The following is a 19,674-nucleotide window of genomic DNA, read 5'->3' on the forward strand; positions in this document are numbered from 1 at the left end:
TTTCATAATTTTTTTTCCTTTCTCTATGTCTATTTTTTAAAATTATTATTATTCCTACAAAAATTTTAAGGTTGAAATTGTGTCATGAAAGGCTCAATGAACATTTCAATGTGACTAGTGCACGGATTTAGAAAAACTTACACTTTTTCATTAATTTTTTGAATTTTAATTAAATTTTTTGAAGGTATGAGTAATTTGTGTATTAGTTATAAACTAGGAACAATGTTGTCTAATTTGGTGAAACATAATGTGAAACAGATTAAGTGGGAGAGAAGAATTCGTTTAGCTCGATTTTTATACTTTTTTTTTAATTTAATGAAATCTATTAACAGTGTTAGTAATTTTTCTATTAATTATAAACCTGGAAAGAAAATTACTTAATTTGATAGAGCATCAAATAAAACAAAAAAAGTGGGAGAGAATATTTCTCTTCATCAAATTTAATTCTTCGTCAATAACTTAAAGTCTTATAACTCAACTAGTTGGTACATTTTAATATCATGGAGTTAATTAGGTTTCATTTTATACTTTGTCAACAACTAAGAGCCATATAACTTAACTAATTAAAACATCCTGATATTATGAAGATACTCAAAGTTTAAATCCTCATCTTCTAATTATAGAACTAAAAATATATAAAATAATAAAATAAAATATTAAAGAAAAAGGGGAAACAACCATCGCCATTTGGCCCATAAAAACCTACACAGGTGTGCAATAAAAAATGTAACAGTATTCTGAACTTTTCTCATATTTCGCAAGCACGCCCCCTAAAAGTAAATTTGACGGTAAGCTTAAAGGTTTGCAGACAATAAAGCCAACAGAGCCAACATGGAGTACAGGCCTCAACCCCTATCAAATTGAATCAAGTTGGCATCTAGGAAGCACAGACACAAATACAGTATGGGTACATGTATAGATACGATATGACGATAAGAAAATATTTGAAAAATTAGAATACGGGTGTGGCAGCAATTCGTATATTAATTAATTATTAAATTTATAATTTTATATATGATTTTTTTTTAGGGTCAATTTTATATATGGTTAAGCATTTATTTTTCATATAATATTAAATATATATCATTTTAATAGATAAAATGAATAATTTATTTAATTAAAGTCTGAGAGAGAGAGAGAGAGAGAGAGAGAGAGAGAGAGAGAGAATGTGTTTGGATTCAACTGAAAAGGGGCTGCGTTTTGCGTTTTGCGTTTCAAGGCTTTTTTTTTTTTTTTTCAGCCGCAGATGTTGACTTGTCTTTCGTGAACAGTGCATCCGTGCACTGTTCACGGATCCACAAATTTCACTTTTCAGCCACTTTTTCATTAAAAATGGGTCCCGCGGTACTATTCACACATTTTAAAATTATTTTACTACAGTATTTTCAGTTTTCAGTTTTCAGCAATAAGTTCTATCCAAACAGACCCGAAGTGTAAATAAAAATGAGGTGAAGTGTAAAAATTGTGGGGAAGTGTAAAAAAAAAAGAAAAATGAAAAGACACGTGCATGGGTGAGAGGCATGGTTTTGAAACCCGGACAGTTCAAAGAATCGTAAAAGGGGAGAGATTCTAGGTTTTTGAGATTAGACCGAGGTTGAACCGAGGTCGGACCGTGCTGACATAATAATTAATTTAATAATTAATTAATATGAAATAAATAAAAGTTAATGCATAAATATTAATAATCTTGACTAAATATTTAAAGAAATTAAAGTATTTGGAGACTACTAAAAATAAAATGTATTTTTTACAGTTTGTTATGGATTTTCAATAGATATTTTCTTGTCATTTATAATATTTTAATAGATTTGTACAATAGTTAACATTACAATATCTTTAAAAGCCATGATTTATACCATTAAAATATTTTAACTATTTATCAACCAATGAATAGGAACGGTACAAGTTTAAAAGGGTTATAAATGCTAATTCCAAATCGCAAGGTTTAAAGATTCAGGGTATTGGTGTCATTGTTGATCTAATTCCAAAAGGTTCTTTAAACACAAAAAACCGGAAATTATATTTTTACCGTGAATCTCTCGAATCATGTTCAAACCGCACGGTTTTTTGAACCGGACACGATTTTTTCGATTTCTTCCTTGGAAAATTTCTTCGTGAAGAGCAATTTTAGGTTGGCTGGTTATGTTCTTTAGGAAGTATGAGTGAGACGGGAATAGAAAGAGGGAAAGTGAGTAAAGGATGAAGCTGTGAAAGAGATACTTACCTTCAAATTATAATTTGCTTGAGAATTGAGAAAGACCAAAGATGTGAGACTGAGAAGTAAGGAGAGAAAGACACAAAATTTAAAATATTAGAAGTAGGTGCCGGAAAGAAAAGTGTAGAAGAAGTTATCAGATTGCTTGGAAAATGTGATTGTGGAAATGAGATGTCCTTTTTATTACTTTAAAATTATTTTTAAACTAAAAGTTAAAATTGCCAGTGGGTGACGTGCTCAGTGAGATAAATCTCATGAGTTGACAATTTTTTTTAAAACAAAATAGACATTTTTTTTCATATAATATTAACATCTTATTTAGTTGACACTATTATATAAAAAAAAGTAAATAAGACTGATAGTATTTGAATCCTATTTTGTATTTCTTGTTATAACTTATACTTGAATTGTTAATTATAATTGTAATGTATTGTTTTATGCTTTATCATTTATTATTTTTTCTTATTTAAAAGTTGTGATAATGTATTTGAAAATTATTTAATTTGTCCATGTTTTTTAAATTAATATTGCTCATTTTTTTAAAATTTATCTATTATTTGTATTTAATTTAATTATTAAATAATTTATGATGTTATTACAGTTCGACCTCGGTTGAACCTCGGTTTGACCTTAAATACCTTGAACCTCTTTCTTTTTCGGTTCTTTTTTTTATTATATTCTTTTTACTTTTAGATAGAATTGGATTTGAATCTATAACGTGTGTTACATGACAATTGCTCTTTACCAATACATATTTTAGCGGAGGGGAGATTCAATCCCAAATCCCTTATTAGAGGATAAAAACTTAATTAGTTGAACCTATTGGAAGCCATGTAGTATCGTCAATTTTATTCCATTCTTCTAACCAGCATTTCAAAACATAGACCTTATTATGAGTTGGGCAGTCGCACAAGAATTGCAAACAATGGCATTACAGACTTTCACATGAGAATTATCTTCCTACATGTGATCTTGTACATTAGAGGTTTGCGAGGTAGCTGATGTCAAATGGATAAGCATCAGTTGGGGACTGAGCTCTGTATGCCCTTCCCCCATAGAACCTATATGCGGCTTCAGTTGGATGGACTGCATCCCAAAACATATATTGGCTCCTGTTATGACATACATGTCCTAAAGGAGAGCATTGGAACTGTCCAAAACCCAACAATTCACAGCAAGAAGCATTTGTAATAATGGAACCTGTCACAAAATTTCATCTCAATCTCATAAGGAAAAGAAGAAAATCTATAGCATTGGCAAAAGAGGTGCAAAGACTGTTACCAGTTTAGGCAGTCTACCTTGAAATGTAGAACTTGCGTATTCCATACTAGTAGTGTTTATGAAGATAAACTTTGCTTTCCATAGATTTTTGTTGAGGTCAGCCACCAGTGATATAAGCCTATCATTGAATAGTTGGGCCACTTTGTTGAAGCTTTCCTCACATGAAGAGCTAATAATTCCACATAAAGAGAGTACAGCTGGAATACTACCTAGCTGACCCAACCCATAAAGGACTACCTTCCTTGCTCCATATCTGTACAAAGTCTAGAATCAACATAAAAGTCCCATTTAGTTTTCTTGTATCAATAAGAGACAAAATACCATCTTATTCATGATGGAACAAACTACAACAACAATAAATGTGAAAGAATCTGTGCTAACCATTACTTGTTGAGTGAGTTGCTGGATAAGAAGCTTAGCATATTGCTCTGGTGTATATTGTAGGCTAGTAGGGTAGAACATTGGCAAGAAGTAATTACTCAGGTAGTCATTACTGCCAATTGTAATGGAGTATATGCACTTGCTTAGGTATATTGTTGCTTTGTGATTACCTCCCAACATTTCAATGATGTGTGAGACTGTATATTGGTGATTTTGCAATTGTCTATCTAAGCTTATCCGATTACCCTGCAATTCTGAACTATATTATTTTAAGAAATGGTTCAGACTTCAGATTAAATGTGTTATGAATCTAGAGATTCACAGCTTGCTGTACATCTAGAAAATTTTAAACGATGTGGCAATCTATATACCGTTAAATCTAAAAAAAATAAAATCTTAATCGTGATAAAATTGAGATGATACTATTTCGCAATAAACATATCAGACTGAAAATGTGGGATTCCTCAAAGTTTGGCATGCATCACACTGGAGATGACCTTAAAATTACCAGATGTTGTCCAGATTCATTGCGAATGCCTGCTGAACCGGATGCATAATTGACCCCTTTGAGTATTTCGAAGCCTTCAGCATTAGCAAAAGGTGGGATGTAATTCTCAAAACCCAGAAGTTCAGCTGCAACGAGAAAGTATGGAAAACAATAATACTTGGTAACCACAGTAATAGAAGACTTATGAAATATAAATGCACCATGTCAACACGTCAACTTACCACATCACAAGTACACAACCACAATGAAGAAAGACAGACTTGTAAAGTAGAAAGGTCGATTTTTTCTTTCCTTGGAAGAAAAAATCAATAACAAATCAAAAATGAATTGTAACAAGAAATACACTTAGGTCAATTACTAGTAATTCTTACACTGTAGTAAATATGCAATGACCTAACAAAAATATAAGCTAGTTTTGGAGCCAAAATCAATTTTTTTTGGTCATTAATTAAAGATTTGCTACGTTCCAAATCAAATGCTTCAAAATGGATAATCATTTGAACCAAAAATTATATAAAAACTTATGTGAAAGTAACATGCATCGATTTATGTATACATATTGTGAAAGAGTAAGTTTGCATACCAATGATATCACCAATATTGCGACCATTGGTAAACCTTCCGGTGGGTCCTTCAGGAAAATCAATCCCATATGGTTGATAATTGGCTTTTGCCATTGTCACAAGGTTGTTATTGTTTCCATTATCAGACAACGAGTCCCCAAAAATGAAGAGACAAGGTACTTGCGGTCTTCCATTAACACAATGTTGCAAATTTGATATCAGCAAGAAAACAAGTAGCATCAACAATGTCTTCAGTTGACATGCCATTGACAATCAAAAAATTGAAAGAATTTAATTAGAAATGAGACAATTAAAGAGAGGAGGAGATGGAGGTGAAATACAAATGGAATTGTTCACAGACGTAAAATTTGGAGAAACATTTATAGTCGGGAAACACACAGATTTCTTGTAAAAAAATTCATGGGAGTCGTTAAAAATATTATGGACCAAGTCACCAAGAGGTCCAAACTAGCTATGTTAATTTTAAATTCTTTGATATATGACATGCAGATAATGTTACATTTTCAAAACTAATCAATTAAGTTTTTTATTTTTTATTTTTTATTTTTTCAAGATGATATTCAATAATAATACAACCAAAATTGAAGACCTTTCTTGCGTATTTAACACTTCTATTACAAAAAAAAAAACTCATGCATACTGTATTGAAACCCATTAGCTCCCACACCTAATGTATGAGAGAAGAAATACCATGGAGCCTAATCAGTTTCGTATATCTCTTTATACCTTGTGAACAATTGTATAAAAGTGAACAGCTAACAATTTTTTATTTTTTATTTAGTGATAAATTATCAATTGCAAAGTTAAAACTATCTTGATTAAGTGAGGTATAACATATGAAAATTTTAAAATGGGAGATAAGGTGGAAACAAAGTTTGAACCTATTTTTTGCATTGATATATATCATGATAAATTACCGACTATCTTAGGTCGAACATATGAAATATTTTTAAATAAAAGATAAAGTAGAGACAATATTTGAAGCTAAAACCCCAAGTATTAATATGATGATAAATTACCAATTATCAAAAAAAAACTTAAATGGTTACGTATAAAATGTGAATGTCATGCACCGTGCATTTAATTTATCATTAGCGTATCAAACTGAGAATTACACAGTAACCAATGCCGTCTTTATGCTATTTTCTTTATGGCTTGAGTAGCTAGCAAATGAAGCTGAAACTTTGCAGTTACTATCAATTTTCAATCAGCACCCATATCGAAAATTAAGTACTAAGTTTTTATCCTAAAAAAGATATTGTACAAGAAATTAGAAATATTTATCAAATACCTATAGTACTTTTGAACGAGGGATTTAAAATTTGGTTTTCTCAAAAACAATCGTTAATAGAAAACATAATTTGGTTGTTTGAAATCATTTAATTAATTTGTCAATCATTTGATAGAGAATTGCTCCATTCAAGTAAGAAAAAGAAGGTAGTTTTTTTACTTATTTATTTACACTGACTTAACATAATTTTTGTCATTATGATATAAAGAACTTTGTTAATATTTTTAAAATTTTTAAAAAAAGTAAAATAAAATTCAATGATTATATAAAATAAATAAATAAAAATTGAAGGCAAGGTTAGTTTTTTGGAAAATAAATTGTCAATAATTTTTTTTTTTTTTATTGAAGCATGTACTTGCGTTAATCATAATAAGTTCTACCTATGAGAATTTGAATTAGGTTGCGTTTGTTTTGGCTGAAAAGCATTTCAGAAAATTGTTTTACACCATGTTGTGTGTTTGGTAGGCACGAAAAATTTGGTCAACTGAAATTATTTTACAGTTTGATGGTAAAATAGCCCTTCTCTAATGGAAAAGACTGAAAACAGAGAGAGAGCGAGAGAGAGAGAGAGAGAGAGAGAGAGAACAACCACGAAGAGAGAGTAGAAAGAGTGAGATCAAGTTCGCGCCGTCGAGCTCGCGCTGCCGAGCTCAGACCACCACCCCAAGCCCAGACGCGTCGTCGAGCTCACACCGGCGAGATCGAGTCGCGAGATCGCTGGCAGGATCGTATGTCACCGATCTACAACCCACCACCCACCCCCATCGTCGCTACTGCCTCTAGATCAAACCACCGATCTTGTCGCCCAAAGCCCCAAGCTCGAACTGCCGTTACCGATCTGGCCGCCATTACCTATCTCTTTCCCTCAATCTCTCAATCTTTCTCTCTTTGATCTCTGATTTTTTTTTTTTTTTTTGTGGTGGTGTGGGTGGTGGTGTTTTGGTGGCTTTTGATCTCTGATTTTTTTGTTGTTGTTGCGGTGGTGTGGGTGGTGGTGTTTTGGTGGTTTTTATGTTGTGTGGTGCTAGTGTGTGGGTGGTGTGGATTTTCTATGGGTGCTGTGTGGGTGCTGGTGGATTTTTTGATATAAAATTTGCTTGGAAGCTGAGAAAATGGCTAAGAAAATGTGAGAAATTAGTAGAAAATTTGCATTTTCAGAATGTTACCAAAAATTTCAAATTATTTTCTAATATATATAATTTTAAAATTGCAACCAAACACTAGAAATTATCTTTCTTTCCTGAAAATATTTTCACCTGAAATTATTTTACACTCGAAAATGCTTTTCAGTCGAAACAAACGCAGCCTTAGTTTCAAATGAATTAGTGTCACATGACAGCCCAAAGATCTAATTCTAAAAGAGTTTCGGTTTATATTTAAGAATCCTAATTCTTAGGAAATTTAGGAATCTTCATTTATGTCAATTGGACAAAATTTTGCAACAAAATTGGTTGTAACTTAAATATTATAACATATTTTGAAAATCTAATCGTTAAATTGCATGTTCTTTACGCCCTTAATACACATGTTAAATTTTGTGTCAATCAGATATTCTTTACCACATGATCTATAAGCTTATATTTTGTATATAATTTTAAACTACAAAAACTTGCAATTTAAAAAATTTATTAATGACATAACTATTGATCTTTAATTTTCTTGAAATTTTGCAAGCATAGAGGACAATAAGATGTAATCCAATGGTGGATTTGTCAAAATTCACCTCCAATAAAAAAAAATTAAATAAGTTTGTAGTCTAATGCTACAACTAATTTTATAGCTAAACTTTTTCCATATTTTTAATAAATAAAAAAAAAAAAAAAGTTCTAAAGTCGAGGAAGAAGTTTAAGTTGAGCAACTCATAGGAAATGTTGTCAATGGAAATTAAGACAAAATTCTGAAGTTGAGGAAAAAGTTTTATGATTTGAAATAGGCACCCAAAACTTGGAACAACAAAATTAACTGACACTTTCATGAAAATGAGTTTTTTAAAGGACAAAATTTGGCTACAAACTTAATTGTAGTCTTAGGCTACAACTAAGTGTGTAGCCTTATATAAAAATTAACATGGTTACATAATTTGAAAATCTAACTGTTAAATTGTATGTTTTTTATGTTTTTAAACATATGTCAAACATATGTTATTTATTATTTTATCAATAAGCTTATTTTTTATGTATAATTTTATACTACAAAAACTTGAAATTTAAATATTTGATTGATGAAATAGTTATTAATATTTTATCTTTTTGAAATTTTACAAGTATGGAGAATATAAAAAGAAAACGTAATCCAAAGGTGAATTTGCCAAAATTCACATTCAATAAAATATATAAATATATATATATATATATATATATATATATATATATATATATATATATATATATATATATATATATATATATATATATATTGAGTAGAGTTGTAACCTTAGTCTACAACTAAAATTGTTGCCAAAGTTTTTCATTTTTAACTACCCCTGAACACACACTTTATTGTAAAGTTTATAAAGGGAGAGAGGAAAAAAAACTTTAGAACCATTCGTTGATTTTATGTTGAATTAATCCTATGAACAAAATTGTATTATGAACTTAAATTTATTTTTGGTTAATTAACCATAGTAAAAAAATCACTAATAATAATAATTAATATAAGTATAGTAAAGTAACTACTTAACACATTCAATTGATTTTTTGAAGTCATGCAATTTAATATGATAGAAGTTCAGGTTGCATGGTATAGTATCCATGCTAGCATTCCTCCATTCTCCCTCTCCATTCTCTTCCTTTGTACGTTTTGTGAGTGTGAATATGAGCGTAAGTACGAGTGTGAGCTCACCAACTTCCAACAGTTTCTTGCTTCCTGGAATTAATTTGGATTCACTTATAGTTAACTTGTTTGCTTTTGGATTTCATTTCAATTATACAATGATTCAACTTCATCAATATTTTAGGGCACAATTTTGTTTGAACCTGATACGGAATCTAAAAGCTCAAATAGTGTAAAAGAGCAAATCTAAATGCGGAATAAAAGTAAGAGTAAATGATATGCAATAACCGGAACTACTCTCTAAGTCATAGCCACAAGCAAGCAATTAACAAATATGAAGTTTAAAGAGCAAGGAAAGAGAGATGCAAATACAAGATAACATCGAGACATGTTATCGAAGAATTCGGCAAAAAACATCTTTGCGCTATCTAAGTCGAAATCAATCCACTAGTGAATAAGTTAGAGTGCAAGAATATCAAAAAGACCATCGAAGCCTAATCTACCTACAGTAGTTGAGCCCTCTAAGCTCTAGCTACCAACGGGCTTCTCGGAGTTTTATCTTCACTAGTTGTCCGGATCCTATAATAACACCCGATTGCATCCATCAAGCCTCACCAGCTTATTTTAGCAAATCCCAAATGCTTCCCAAGCTCCAAACACTCTCTACACTCTAAATAGATGTAGGTTGTGTTTGGGTACAAATTTCTTCTCAAGGTATAACAATGAGAGAGAGAGAGAGAGAGAGAGAGAGGAGAAAAAACTACACAGGAATTCTCACTTAAGGATGTGTAGCTTTCTCTAACAAGGTGGGTGTGTTGTAGAAACCTTTTTTATGGTTTTCTTCTGAATAGCCTCCTTTCAATTTTGTAGATAATGAGGGTATATATTGTATAGGGTAAAGAAGAGAAAATGTCACACTTAAAATCTAGCTAGTAAATGCTTTTCGTGGGTCATCTCGGGAGTAGGCCAAGTCGCAAGATGAGTTGCGAAACATACTGACTATTCAGCTTCCAGCATGTGCTCCTCATGTAGAAATAGCAACGGGTTGAGTTCAAGCCAAGTTTCTTTATTCCCGAACCCAACTTGCAGGCCCATACCCGTTACCTGAACCCGGCTCGTTTAATAAACTCATTTGTTTGTTACAACCAAACCCACCCCGTCGAGGCTTGCTGGCCTCGGCCCAAAATCACAAAAAAAGAAATCAATACAAACCCAAAATCACAAATCATCACAGAACATACATGTAATGAACCCAAAAATAAATAAAAATAATCACAGCATTTTCTTGCCATTCAAACAGATGCCAAGATCTAACAAACCAACCTGTACAAAAAATCCAACAAATCCCAGAAATTTTGCAAACCCATAAATAAAATTAGCAAATTTGAAAATCCCACCAACAAAACACACAAAAAAAACCCAACAAATTTGAATCACCAAAAAAAAACTCAAATTTTGCTCACAAAAACACGAAAAGAAAAAAACCCAAACCCAACCGGTTGTGGGTCTGTAATAGGTGAGGGGTGGTTCACAGTGGTTATGGAGATTTTCGTGATTGTTGAGAGTTTTGACTTGTCAGCGAGGTGCTTGATTGTGGCTGGGCTTGTAGCTATCGGCGAGGTTTTTCTTGGATCTTGTTTTCTGGGCTTGGTTTTCCTTATGGTGGCTTGGGTGAGTTGCCCGTTGCATGGTGCTTGATCGCTTGAGTTGAGACTTGAAAGGGAGAGTGGAAACTGGACACTGAGTATGGATGAGGCGTGAAAGGGGCAGCTGCTAAATCAAAGAGTGAGGGTTAGAATGAAAGTGAGAGTTAGGGTTAGATATAAGGTAATATATATAGTTAGGTTTTTTGGTAATTTTAGCTAAATTAAGCGGGTTGGGTTCGGGTCCAAGTTTGGGCCGAGTATTGGAAAAATCCAGACTCAACCTATTAGGGTTAGGTTGGGCCGGGTTCCCACGAGTCACGTAACAATTGCCATCCCTATCCTCATGTGACCTTCGCGAGTTGCACCACTCGCGAGCTAAGTCGTGAGATCAACTTTTTGAGAAATTTTCACCAACTTAATACTAAACTCATTACAAATAAATCCCACAAAATATAAAGAAATAAATTAATACAATTACAACATTTTTTGTCATAGAACAAAGCCAACACAAATATTATGTAAAAAACTATAACTTAACAGTATCAAATAGACACCTCATCTAAAAGATCGTCTATGCTAGCAGTGAACTGTCCACAATAAGATGATCATCCATAAACACTGCAATTCAACACTTGAGAAAATTAAATGACATTGGACAGAAATGGGACTTGTCACATTTGTCCACTACTTCAAAATGTGGGAGAAATCTCCCCGTAATTTGCTCCCACCACCTCCACTCAGCTAATATATCTCCCATATGGAGATTGGCATAAAACAAGGAGACCCACTCATGATCTCCTCTTCTAAAGAGGCTAGACCTCACCAAATTTGAGTTAAGTAAGAAATTTCTACTATGAGTTTTTGGAGATCTTTAAAGAAGTTTTACCTTAACTATCGGAGGTTTCTTAGCCTGCACCATACCAGCACTTTGATAACATTTTTTCACATCTTTTCAAGTCTTCCATTGCATCTTAGTTTGAACAATCACCCTCTGATATCTTGCATCATCAAAACCTATTGCATGATTGATTATTTATTGTTGGCATTATAATATTCAGATAATGATTGTTTGTGGACAAGCTCATTTTTCATACATTTTTAGTGCATAAACATTAGAGAAATGGTATATCCATAATATTTTTATAAATATTTTCACTAAGATCATAGTTTTGAAATTCGAACCGGACCGTACGGTCCGACCGGAAAAACCGCAATCCTCTCAGTTCTGTGGTTTTTTTTAGCTTCAAGAACCGTCCTAGGCGAAAAAAGCAAGTACCCATACGAACCGTAGTCGAACCATACGGTTCTGAGAACTGTGACCAGTTTTTGAGGTTCGGACGGTTCCTTCTTTTCGGCAAAGTTTCGACCAATACTTCAGCAATACTTTGGGTTTTTTCAGATCTGGAACCAAATGAAAGGGAGAAAAATAAAAATAAAAAAATAGAGAAGAAGAATCAGTAGAGGAAGAAGAAGACAACGAAGAAGAAGGAAAAAAGCAAAAATGAAGATTGAAGAAATCAACCCTCACAGGTCAAAAGGATGACGAAGCAAGAGTGGCTCCACGAAGCAGTAGCTTCTTCTTCTTTCTTCTTTTTCTTCTTCTTCTTCTGCTGTCCGGCTCCACTCCTCTGTAATCACAAATCTCCTCTCTTTCTTTCTTTTTTTTTTTTCTTTTTTTTTTTTAGCAGAACACCGTTGCGTAACTTACATGCTGTTTCTCTTTGTTTTATATTTATTTTTAAGTTTCCTAAAAGCCTCCCCACGGGACTACAGCCTGGCAGTTGTATTGGAAAGGTTGAAAATTTGAATTTGTGAATAGGAAAGAGCTGAATGTTCAGCCTTGGGAGGTACATGATATGACTTGATGATAATAAAAATTATTGTACTGTGTATTGCTGTCCACAAGTTCTTATATTATAATAATTATTGTACTACTACTACTATTATTATTATTATTACTATTATTATTATCATCAAGATTTTACTAATTAACATATAATAAATACTATATCTATATATGCTTAAGATATGATTTTTTTTTACTTATTTTGTAAAAATTATGATATGAAAAATATATTTGAAATATGGATCTTTATTTTAATTAAACGATTTTAGTTAATTTTTTAATTTATACTAATTTAATTTATTTATTTATATTTTAAATAATTACTAATTAATTATGACATCATTACGGTTCGACCCCGGTTTAACTTTGGTTCGACCTTAAAAAACTTGAACCTCTCTCTTTTACGGTTCAATGAACAATCCGGGTTTCAAAACCTTGAGTAGGATATTATTGATTATTATTGGTGGGCAAAAAAATAATTTTAGTGATGGGTTCAGATTAGAACTAAAAACACCTTCCACCGATCATTTTTGTGAAAATATTGTGAAAATGTTGTGAACGTATCACTTCTCTAAACATTATTATAAACATCATGTCTGGGAAAATTACAAAAGAAATTCAAGCAACAATGTTGTAGACTTTCATATGGGAATCTCTTCCCACATCATCTAGTTCATTAGAGTTGGGCGAGACTTTCTATGTCAAATGGATAAGAATCAATTGGGGACTCAGCTCTATATGCTCTTTCCCCATAGACCACATATGCGACTTCAGTTGGATGGACTGCATCCCAATATGAATATTCGCTCCTGTTACTACATTCTTTTCCGAAAGGTACGCATTGAGTTTGTGGTTGTGGATATCTCAACACTTCACAGCAAGGAACATCTGTAACTGTAAAACATGATACAGAATTTGTTAGAGTAGTGGTTAAATGATTAAATTCAACATTTTTCAATAACTTAAACTTTTGGGATGGTTGGTAATTTATTATGGTATCTGATCAAGTAGTCCTGATTTCGAATCTTATCTCTATTCTATCTAATATTTAAGAAGTTAAAAATCCAATGTATTGAATGATTAAAATCTTAATTTCATAACCACTTAAGCTTTTGGAGAGATTAGTAATATAAAATTAGTAAAAGAGGTAAAAATAGTACTAAGATTATAGCAGGTAATGTTACCTTCAGCTGAAGAACTGTTAAGCGAGATTTGAGTAGTGTTGATGAAGATGAATGTAGCATTGGGTAGATTTGTATTGAAGTCATCCACTAGTGATACAAGCCTATCATTGAAAAGTGCAACCACATTGTCGATGTTTTCCACACATGAAGAGCCATTAGTACTGCACGTGGCGAGTTCAACAGGAGTATACCCTAATAGACCCAACCCAAAGAGGGCTACCTTCCTTGCTCCAAGCTTATGCAAAGTCTAGCATCAACCAAAAAGGAAACATTATGTTCTATATCAATTTTAAGAGATAAAACAACCATTTTTTTTATTAAACCCCTAAAAGAAAAACATAGATTAATGGAAAAGAAGTTGTGCTAACCAATAATTGCTGATAGAGTTGTTGAGCGAGAACTGTAGCATATTGCTCTTCGTTATATATGCTGCTTGTAGGATAGTACTGGGGCAAGAAGTAATTATTTAGGTAGTCATTACTACCAATTGCAACAGAGTATATACATTTGTTTAGATAAGCTGTGGCTAATGATTCATTATTTCCAAGCAGCTTGGTGATGTTTGAGACTGTAATTTGGTGATTTTGCAACTGCCTATCCATGCATATCCGATCACCCTGCAATATGAATACATGATGTACCAAATTATTTTAACTCAATCTTGCGTTTTCATTCTTCAGTTGAAAGTTCAAAGGAATCAAATTAATTGCAATTGATTTTTTTATTTTATTTTAATAATTTGATAGTTAAAACAATGGAGGTAGAAGGATTTAAACACTTGACATTTTAAATGGAAACATTAGAAGACATCAATTAAGCTACAAAACTCTTTATTATAGTTAAAGTTTTGTGGCGTTTAGTTTAGTGAAAGTTCCAAAAGGGCACTACTGGATGAGTTAACGGTTAGGTTTTAAAAGTCTAGAACAATTAGCAGATTGTGAGTACAAACTTGTCTAGTTATAGATCATAGAGTCTATAGATTATATTAGACAATGTTGATCAAGTTGCTACAAGTCAAAATACAAGAATAAGGAAGAAACATGTTTTGGAATTCAAAATATGACAACTTCGACCAATCGAGACTAAACTTCGATCAATCGAACTGCAAATATGCAAAATTTAATTAAGCCCATTGGCCCATCAGATGATTAGGGTATCAGATCTACTTCACTAAGTATATAAAGAAAACCCTTAAGCATGTTTTGAAGGGACTTTGGAAGTGCTCTTTTGAAATCTAAAAGGTTATGTGCCTTCTCCTTTCAAAGTCACTACCAGAAATCAATCTATGTACAATTTGAACCGGTAGATCTAAAGTTGCTACATACCAATCATCAAAGGTGCTGGATCTAAACCTTCAAGAGTGGTATTGGAGTCATAGATTGGAAGTCTATGTTGGAGATCTAAAGTGTGAATTGGAAGTCCATTTTAGAGCAGATCCACGTCAAAGAAATCTGAGGGTTTTAGAGCTAGGTATGATAATTATAGTTAAGTTTACTACAAATAAAATATTTTTGACCGTATACTTCTATTTGATAGTGGATTGTTTTTCTTAAGAATGGTCCTCCTAGGTTTTTTTTATCTTGAAACTGGTTTGTTTCACTGGTTTTCCTAGGTCATCATATTTTGTGTTATTTAGATTTTTAGCTACATAATATGATTGACTTATGTTTAACCTCATATCTACATAATTGACTTAAGTATCAACTTGGTTATAAAATAAGGTTAAACAATATGTTTTTTGGGTCTAAAAACTAACATTAACCTTCCTCTATCATACAATTAATATCAAATTCATAAGTTGCAATGTAAGGTTATGTTTGGTAACAATTTTTGTTTTCTATTTTCAAAAACTTGTTTTGGAGAATATAAAGAAAAAACAATTTTTTTGTATTTTTTAAATAAAAAACACGTTTGGTTAATTGAAATTAAAAAGATAGTTTTTTGAAGAAAAAAAATAGAAAATACTAAAATATGTTGTTTCTAAGATTTGAACTTTAATGCTAACTCATTAAATGAGACAGATTCATTAAATTAAATACGTGTTTTCATTAATTTTTGAAAATTAGAAACTGAAAACAGCCTTTTGCATATTTTCAGCTTCTTTTACAATTTAAGTTTTGAGAACAGTTTTTGTTTTCTGTCCATTTTGAATTTCCAAATAAGTACTTTAGTCTCAAAAATAGAAATTTGTTTTTGAAAACAAAAAATAAAAAGAAAAAACAGTTACCAAACATACCATAAAACTCTCAATGTGGACGCCTTAATTTTTGGCATGCATAATTGGCACAATGGCACAGGTAGATAATCTTAACATTTTGCTTATTGAATGTGGATGATACTGACATAATCACATAAATACTAATAATGTTTAACATCTAATTACCTGTTCTTGTCCAGATTCTTCGCGAATACCAGCTGCACCAGATGCATAATTGACCCCTTTGACTATTTCTTCACCTCTAGCAGTAGCAAAAGGTGGGATGTAACTTGCAAAACCCAGAAGTTCAGCTGCAAGGAGAAAGTGATGAAAAGCATGTTAAGTAGTCAACTTTGCGAGGTTGTAAAAGGAGATAAATTAACATGGGTCTGCCCAGCCGTATTAGGAAACATATCTATAAGTAATCGACTATTGCAAAAAAAAACAAAAAGTCTTTAATAGTTTTCAACATTAATTGTTCATTAAATATTTCAAATTAAATGCTGACCAATAACGTCGACAAGATTGCGACCATTAGTAAATCTTCCAGTGGGTCCCTCCGGGAAATCAATTCCATACGGTTGATAATTGGCTTTTGCCATTGTCACAAGATCATTATTGTTCCCATTATCAGATATCGAGTCCCCGAAAACGAAGAAACAAGGTACTTGTGGTTTTGACGTTTCAGTAACACGATATTTTTGCAAGTTCGATACCAGCAAGAAACCAAGTAGCATCAACAAAGTCTTCATTTCACATGCCATTGAAAACCAGAACGAATGAAGGAGTTAGATCGAGATAATGAGATGAAATCATGAGATGAAATAGTAGTAGTCCGTAAAATTACAATAAATGAATTATATTAGAACAAGACATTAATTAGTTTTTGATGTAGACAGAGATTAAATTTCAAATTTTTTACCCAATCATTAAAAATTTTATCAATTGAGTTAACTGAAACTCACCTATAATAAAAAATTTTATTAACTTTTTTAACTGTTTTACTTTATCACTTTTAAGGTAAAAAGGCAAAATAGTTAAAAAGAAAAAATTAACGTATTAACTTTTACACTGGTAAGTACAACTAGATCTCAATGCATTTGTACGTTGGTAGATCTTGAAGTGGGCCCCTAAATTTTTGGGTTCAATCTAAATCTAATTGTGTATGACAAAGTGGGCCCCGTAACCTCAATCCCTAAGTTTTGTTGGTTGCACAACTTTTGAGTATGAGTAGCTTAAGATAGAAAAATATTGATTCGGGTTGGTAAAGAGTAAAGAGAGAACCCGTGTTGGTTGTCTTGAAGACTTTTATTTTTTATTTTTTGTTATGCTAATTGCTAATTGCTAATTGCTAATTGAACACTGTTTCTTTCTCTTTTTCTTATTTCTTATTTCTTATTTCTTATTTCTCTTTTTCTTTTTTTCTTTCTTTATATATTTGTTTTTTGTTTTGTACGTATGCAACCACTCTGTGTATAGATGTATAGGTCAGTTATTGATATGAGTTATTGTGATGCAGCCAACCTTTTCTTTTCTTTTTTGCTTTGCTTTTTAGATTTGTTTTTTGTATTTTACGTTGCGACAACTATAGAATTAAATATAGTGATCAATTATTAGATTTGAGATAATGTTAGATACATCCAAGACTAGGCTTGTCCACGAGACGGATCAAGTTGATTTTAGACTCAATTTGCCGACATTGAGTGGAAGGCGGAAGAACCCAAAACTAACCGTCGAAATCAATCTATTCAGTCAGTTTCGACTTCAGGTGATGACTGGTCGATTCGGTCAATGGTAAGAATTGACGAAATCTGTAAAAAAATTGCCAAAATATGCAAAAAAATAGCTAGATTCTACAAAATTTTGCCGTTTTTCCTAAATTCTGCCGAATCTAGTCAAGATCGCACTAGATCTAGTCAAGATTTCGCCAGATCTTGTTGGATCTCCCCAAAACAGAACTTGACCTTGCCAGATTTGTTATATAGCATCGATCGAGTTAGGTGGCTTAGGTTTTAAAGTAGGAAACTCACCACTCTACCTGCCGGCATTAGTTCTTGGGAGGCAAATACCCGCTGCCAACCGATTGGACCTTTGGTTTGGGCTATTTTCGAGTTAGCATTGGGCGATTTGTTCGGGCTTTCGAGTTTTGATCGGGTCTAAACACCCCTATCCAAGACATTTCAAAACTAGCCAAATTAAACCTTAAACATAAATAGTTTTACACACCATTTGTGAGTACTAACTTTTCTCTTCTCTCTTATCGTTTTACACCCTTAGTATTAATTAAAGTGAGACATTTGGACACATTCTCACCAAGCAACTACTATCCAATAAAAATAAAATTGGTCACTCAAAACAGGTTTCCTCCTCTAGAAAAGTAACTACAACATGAAGACTTGTTCTCTCTATCTAAAACACTAATTTAGGGCCCGTTTAATAAGGAATTTTTAATAACATTATTTAAATATTATGAAAATGCGTATGGATGAAAAGTTGTTGTAAAAATAAGTATACTATTTGTTTAAACGTCGAAAACTATTATTTAAACAACAATATCAAACAAATCCCTAATCACTAATCTCATATTAAGCCCCACTTTTTCCCAATCCAACAAAAGTTTTTAATCTACTTTTATAATCCACAATACATAAAAAGAATCATTGCACAAAAGAGAATCGCATAAGAACAAGAGGAAAGCTATACACAACGTATATAGAAAGAAAGTTCAAGAAAGAGAGAAAGAGAGGACCAGAGCAATGCAGAAAGCCAGGGCGTAGGCAGAGCAGAGAGTGTAGTAGAAGACCCCTTCTTTCCACTTAGTCGACTCTTTCTTCTTCTTGTCCAAAAAACTCGCTTCCAAATCTTCCATGTTCGCCCTGGGCTCAAACATTGGTGCCATTCTCGTTATTTTTGCTCTCCCTAGCTAGCTACCTATATATATATATAGCTCGTCCAAGAACCTCTCTGGCTTTCGCAAAATTAAAAAGAACACAATGTGCAAAACAAAGTAACACGCAATCAGTGAGAGAGAGAGAGAGAGAGACTGAGAGGGTCTACCAGAAGTTCAAAGCGAGAGCAACGTGCACTATTATTGCAGGGATATAATCAGTGGTCAAATTCAACTACCCTTCTCAATATAATGCAGTGATATAAATATTTTAATCAAATTCAACAACGTGCGCTATTATTGCCCTGATTAGCAACAGTGATCGTGTACGTACGTTATCTTACTGTATTTGGACCTCTCTGTCAGTTAAAATTGTAGTCCTCAAAAGTTTATGGAAATTCATGAAAACGAAATTGCTTTGGATAACGACAGATAATGCTCCATTTTAACTCAAAACAGAACCTTATTTATTTTAACAACCTATTTTATAATATACCTTATAACAAAGGTTTTATATTAACATTCAACATATTAAAATAATATAATAACACAATAAAATTATATATCTAATACAATAACCAACAACTACAACCATCAATACAATAAAATTTTTTTTTTTTAACACTCTATATTAAAATGTTATTTTTTTTAAAGTTTTGAGCTACAGTTTGCTAAATTGACTTCTTAATGGTTTTTGTCTCGTCCCAGTACGAAATTACGAATGGCAGCAAAAACTGCAAGAGCTGGCCACACCACATGGTTTGGTCATTTTGATGTTTCAGTAAATTATCAAAATGTAAAGGGTTAAACCAGGGGCGGAGCCACGTTGTGCCTGGGGGGGGGGGGCCAGGCCCCTGCAAAAAAAAAAATCCACTAAAGTAT

The 19,674-nt window shown here is 32.4% G+C and overlaps 2 protein-coding genes and 1 long non-coding RNA gene across 4 annotated transcripts; all 3 read right to left on the minus strand.

The window, feature by feature from the left end:
- Positions 1–3,194: 3,194 nt before the first annotated feature.
- LOC142641973 (GDSL esterase/lipase At5g45670-like) lies at positions 3,195–5,215 on the minus strand. Its single transcript, XM_075816302.1, has 5 exons — positions 4,969–5,215; positions 4,386–4,510; positions 3,878–4,123; positions 3,529–3,760; positions 3,195–3,415 (listed from the first exon to the last, which is right to left on the minus strand). Exons 1-5 carry the CDS (start codon positions 5,213–5,215, stop codon positions 3,195–3,197), a joined length of 1,071 nt encoding a protein of 356 aa, XP_075672417.1.
- A 5,119-nt stretch (positions 5,216–10,334) lies between these two features.
- LOC142644469 (uncharacterized) lies at positions 10,335–12,474 on the minus strand. 2 transcript variants are annotated; one of them, XR_012845941.1, is made up of 3 exons: positions 12,201–12,474; positions 11,565–12,079; positions 10,335–10,802 (listed from the first exon to the last, which is right to left on the minus strand). It is a non-coding gene; the product is annotated as an uncharacterized LOC142644469 (long non-coding RNA). The 2 variants fall into 2 exon arrangements; XR_012845940.1 differs by having other exon boundaries at positions 10,336–10,802; positions 12,207–12,470.
- Positions 12,475–13,051: 577 nt separating this feature from the next.
- On the minus strand, positions 13,052–18,912 carry LOC142642375 (GDSL esterase/lipase At5g45670-like). The gene is made up of 6 exons (XM_075816727.1): positions 18,655–18,912; positions 16,414–16,651; positions 16,092–16,216; positions 14,077–14,325; positions 13,709–13,955; positions 13,052–13,418 (listed from the first exon to the last, which is right to left on the minus strand). The coding sequence occupies exons 1-6, from the start codon at positions 18,802–18,804 to the stop codon at positions 13,201–13,203; spliced, it is 1,227 nt and encodes a 408-aa protein (XP_075672842.1). The 5' UTR covers positions 18,805–18,912; the 3' UTR covers positions 13,052–13,200.
- Between the last annotated feature and the right edge of the window lie 762 nt (positions 18,913–19,674).

The sequence above is a fragment of the Castanea sativa genome, chromosome 7 (assembly GCF_040712315.1).
Source record: "Castanea sativa cultivar Marrone di Chiusa Pesio chromosome 7, ASM4071231v1".
In the NCBI taxonomy this organism is placed as follows: Eukaryota; Viridiplantae; Streptophyta; class Magnoliopsida; order Fagales; family Fagaceae; genus Castanea; species Castanea sativa.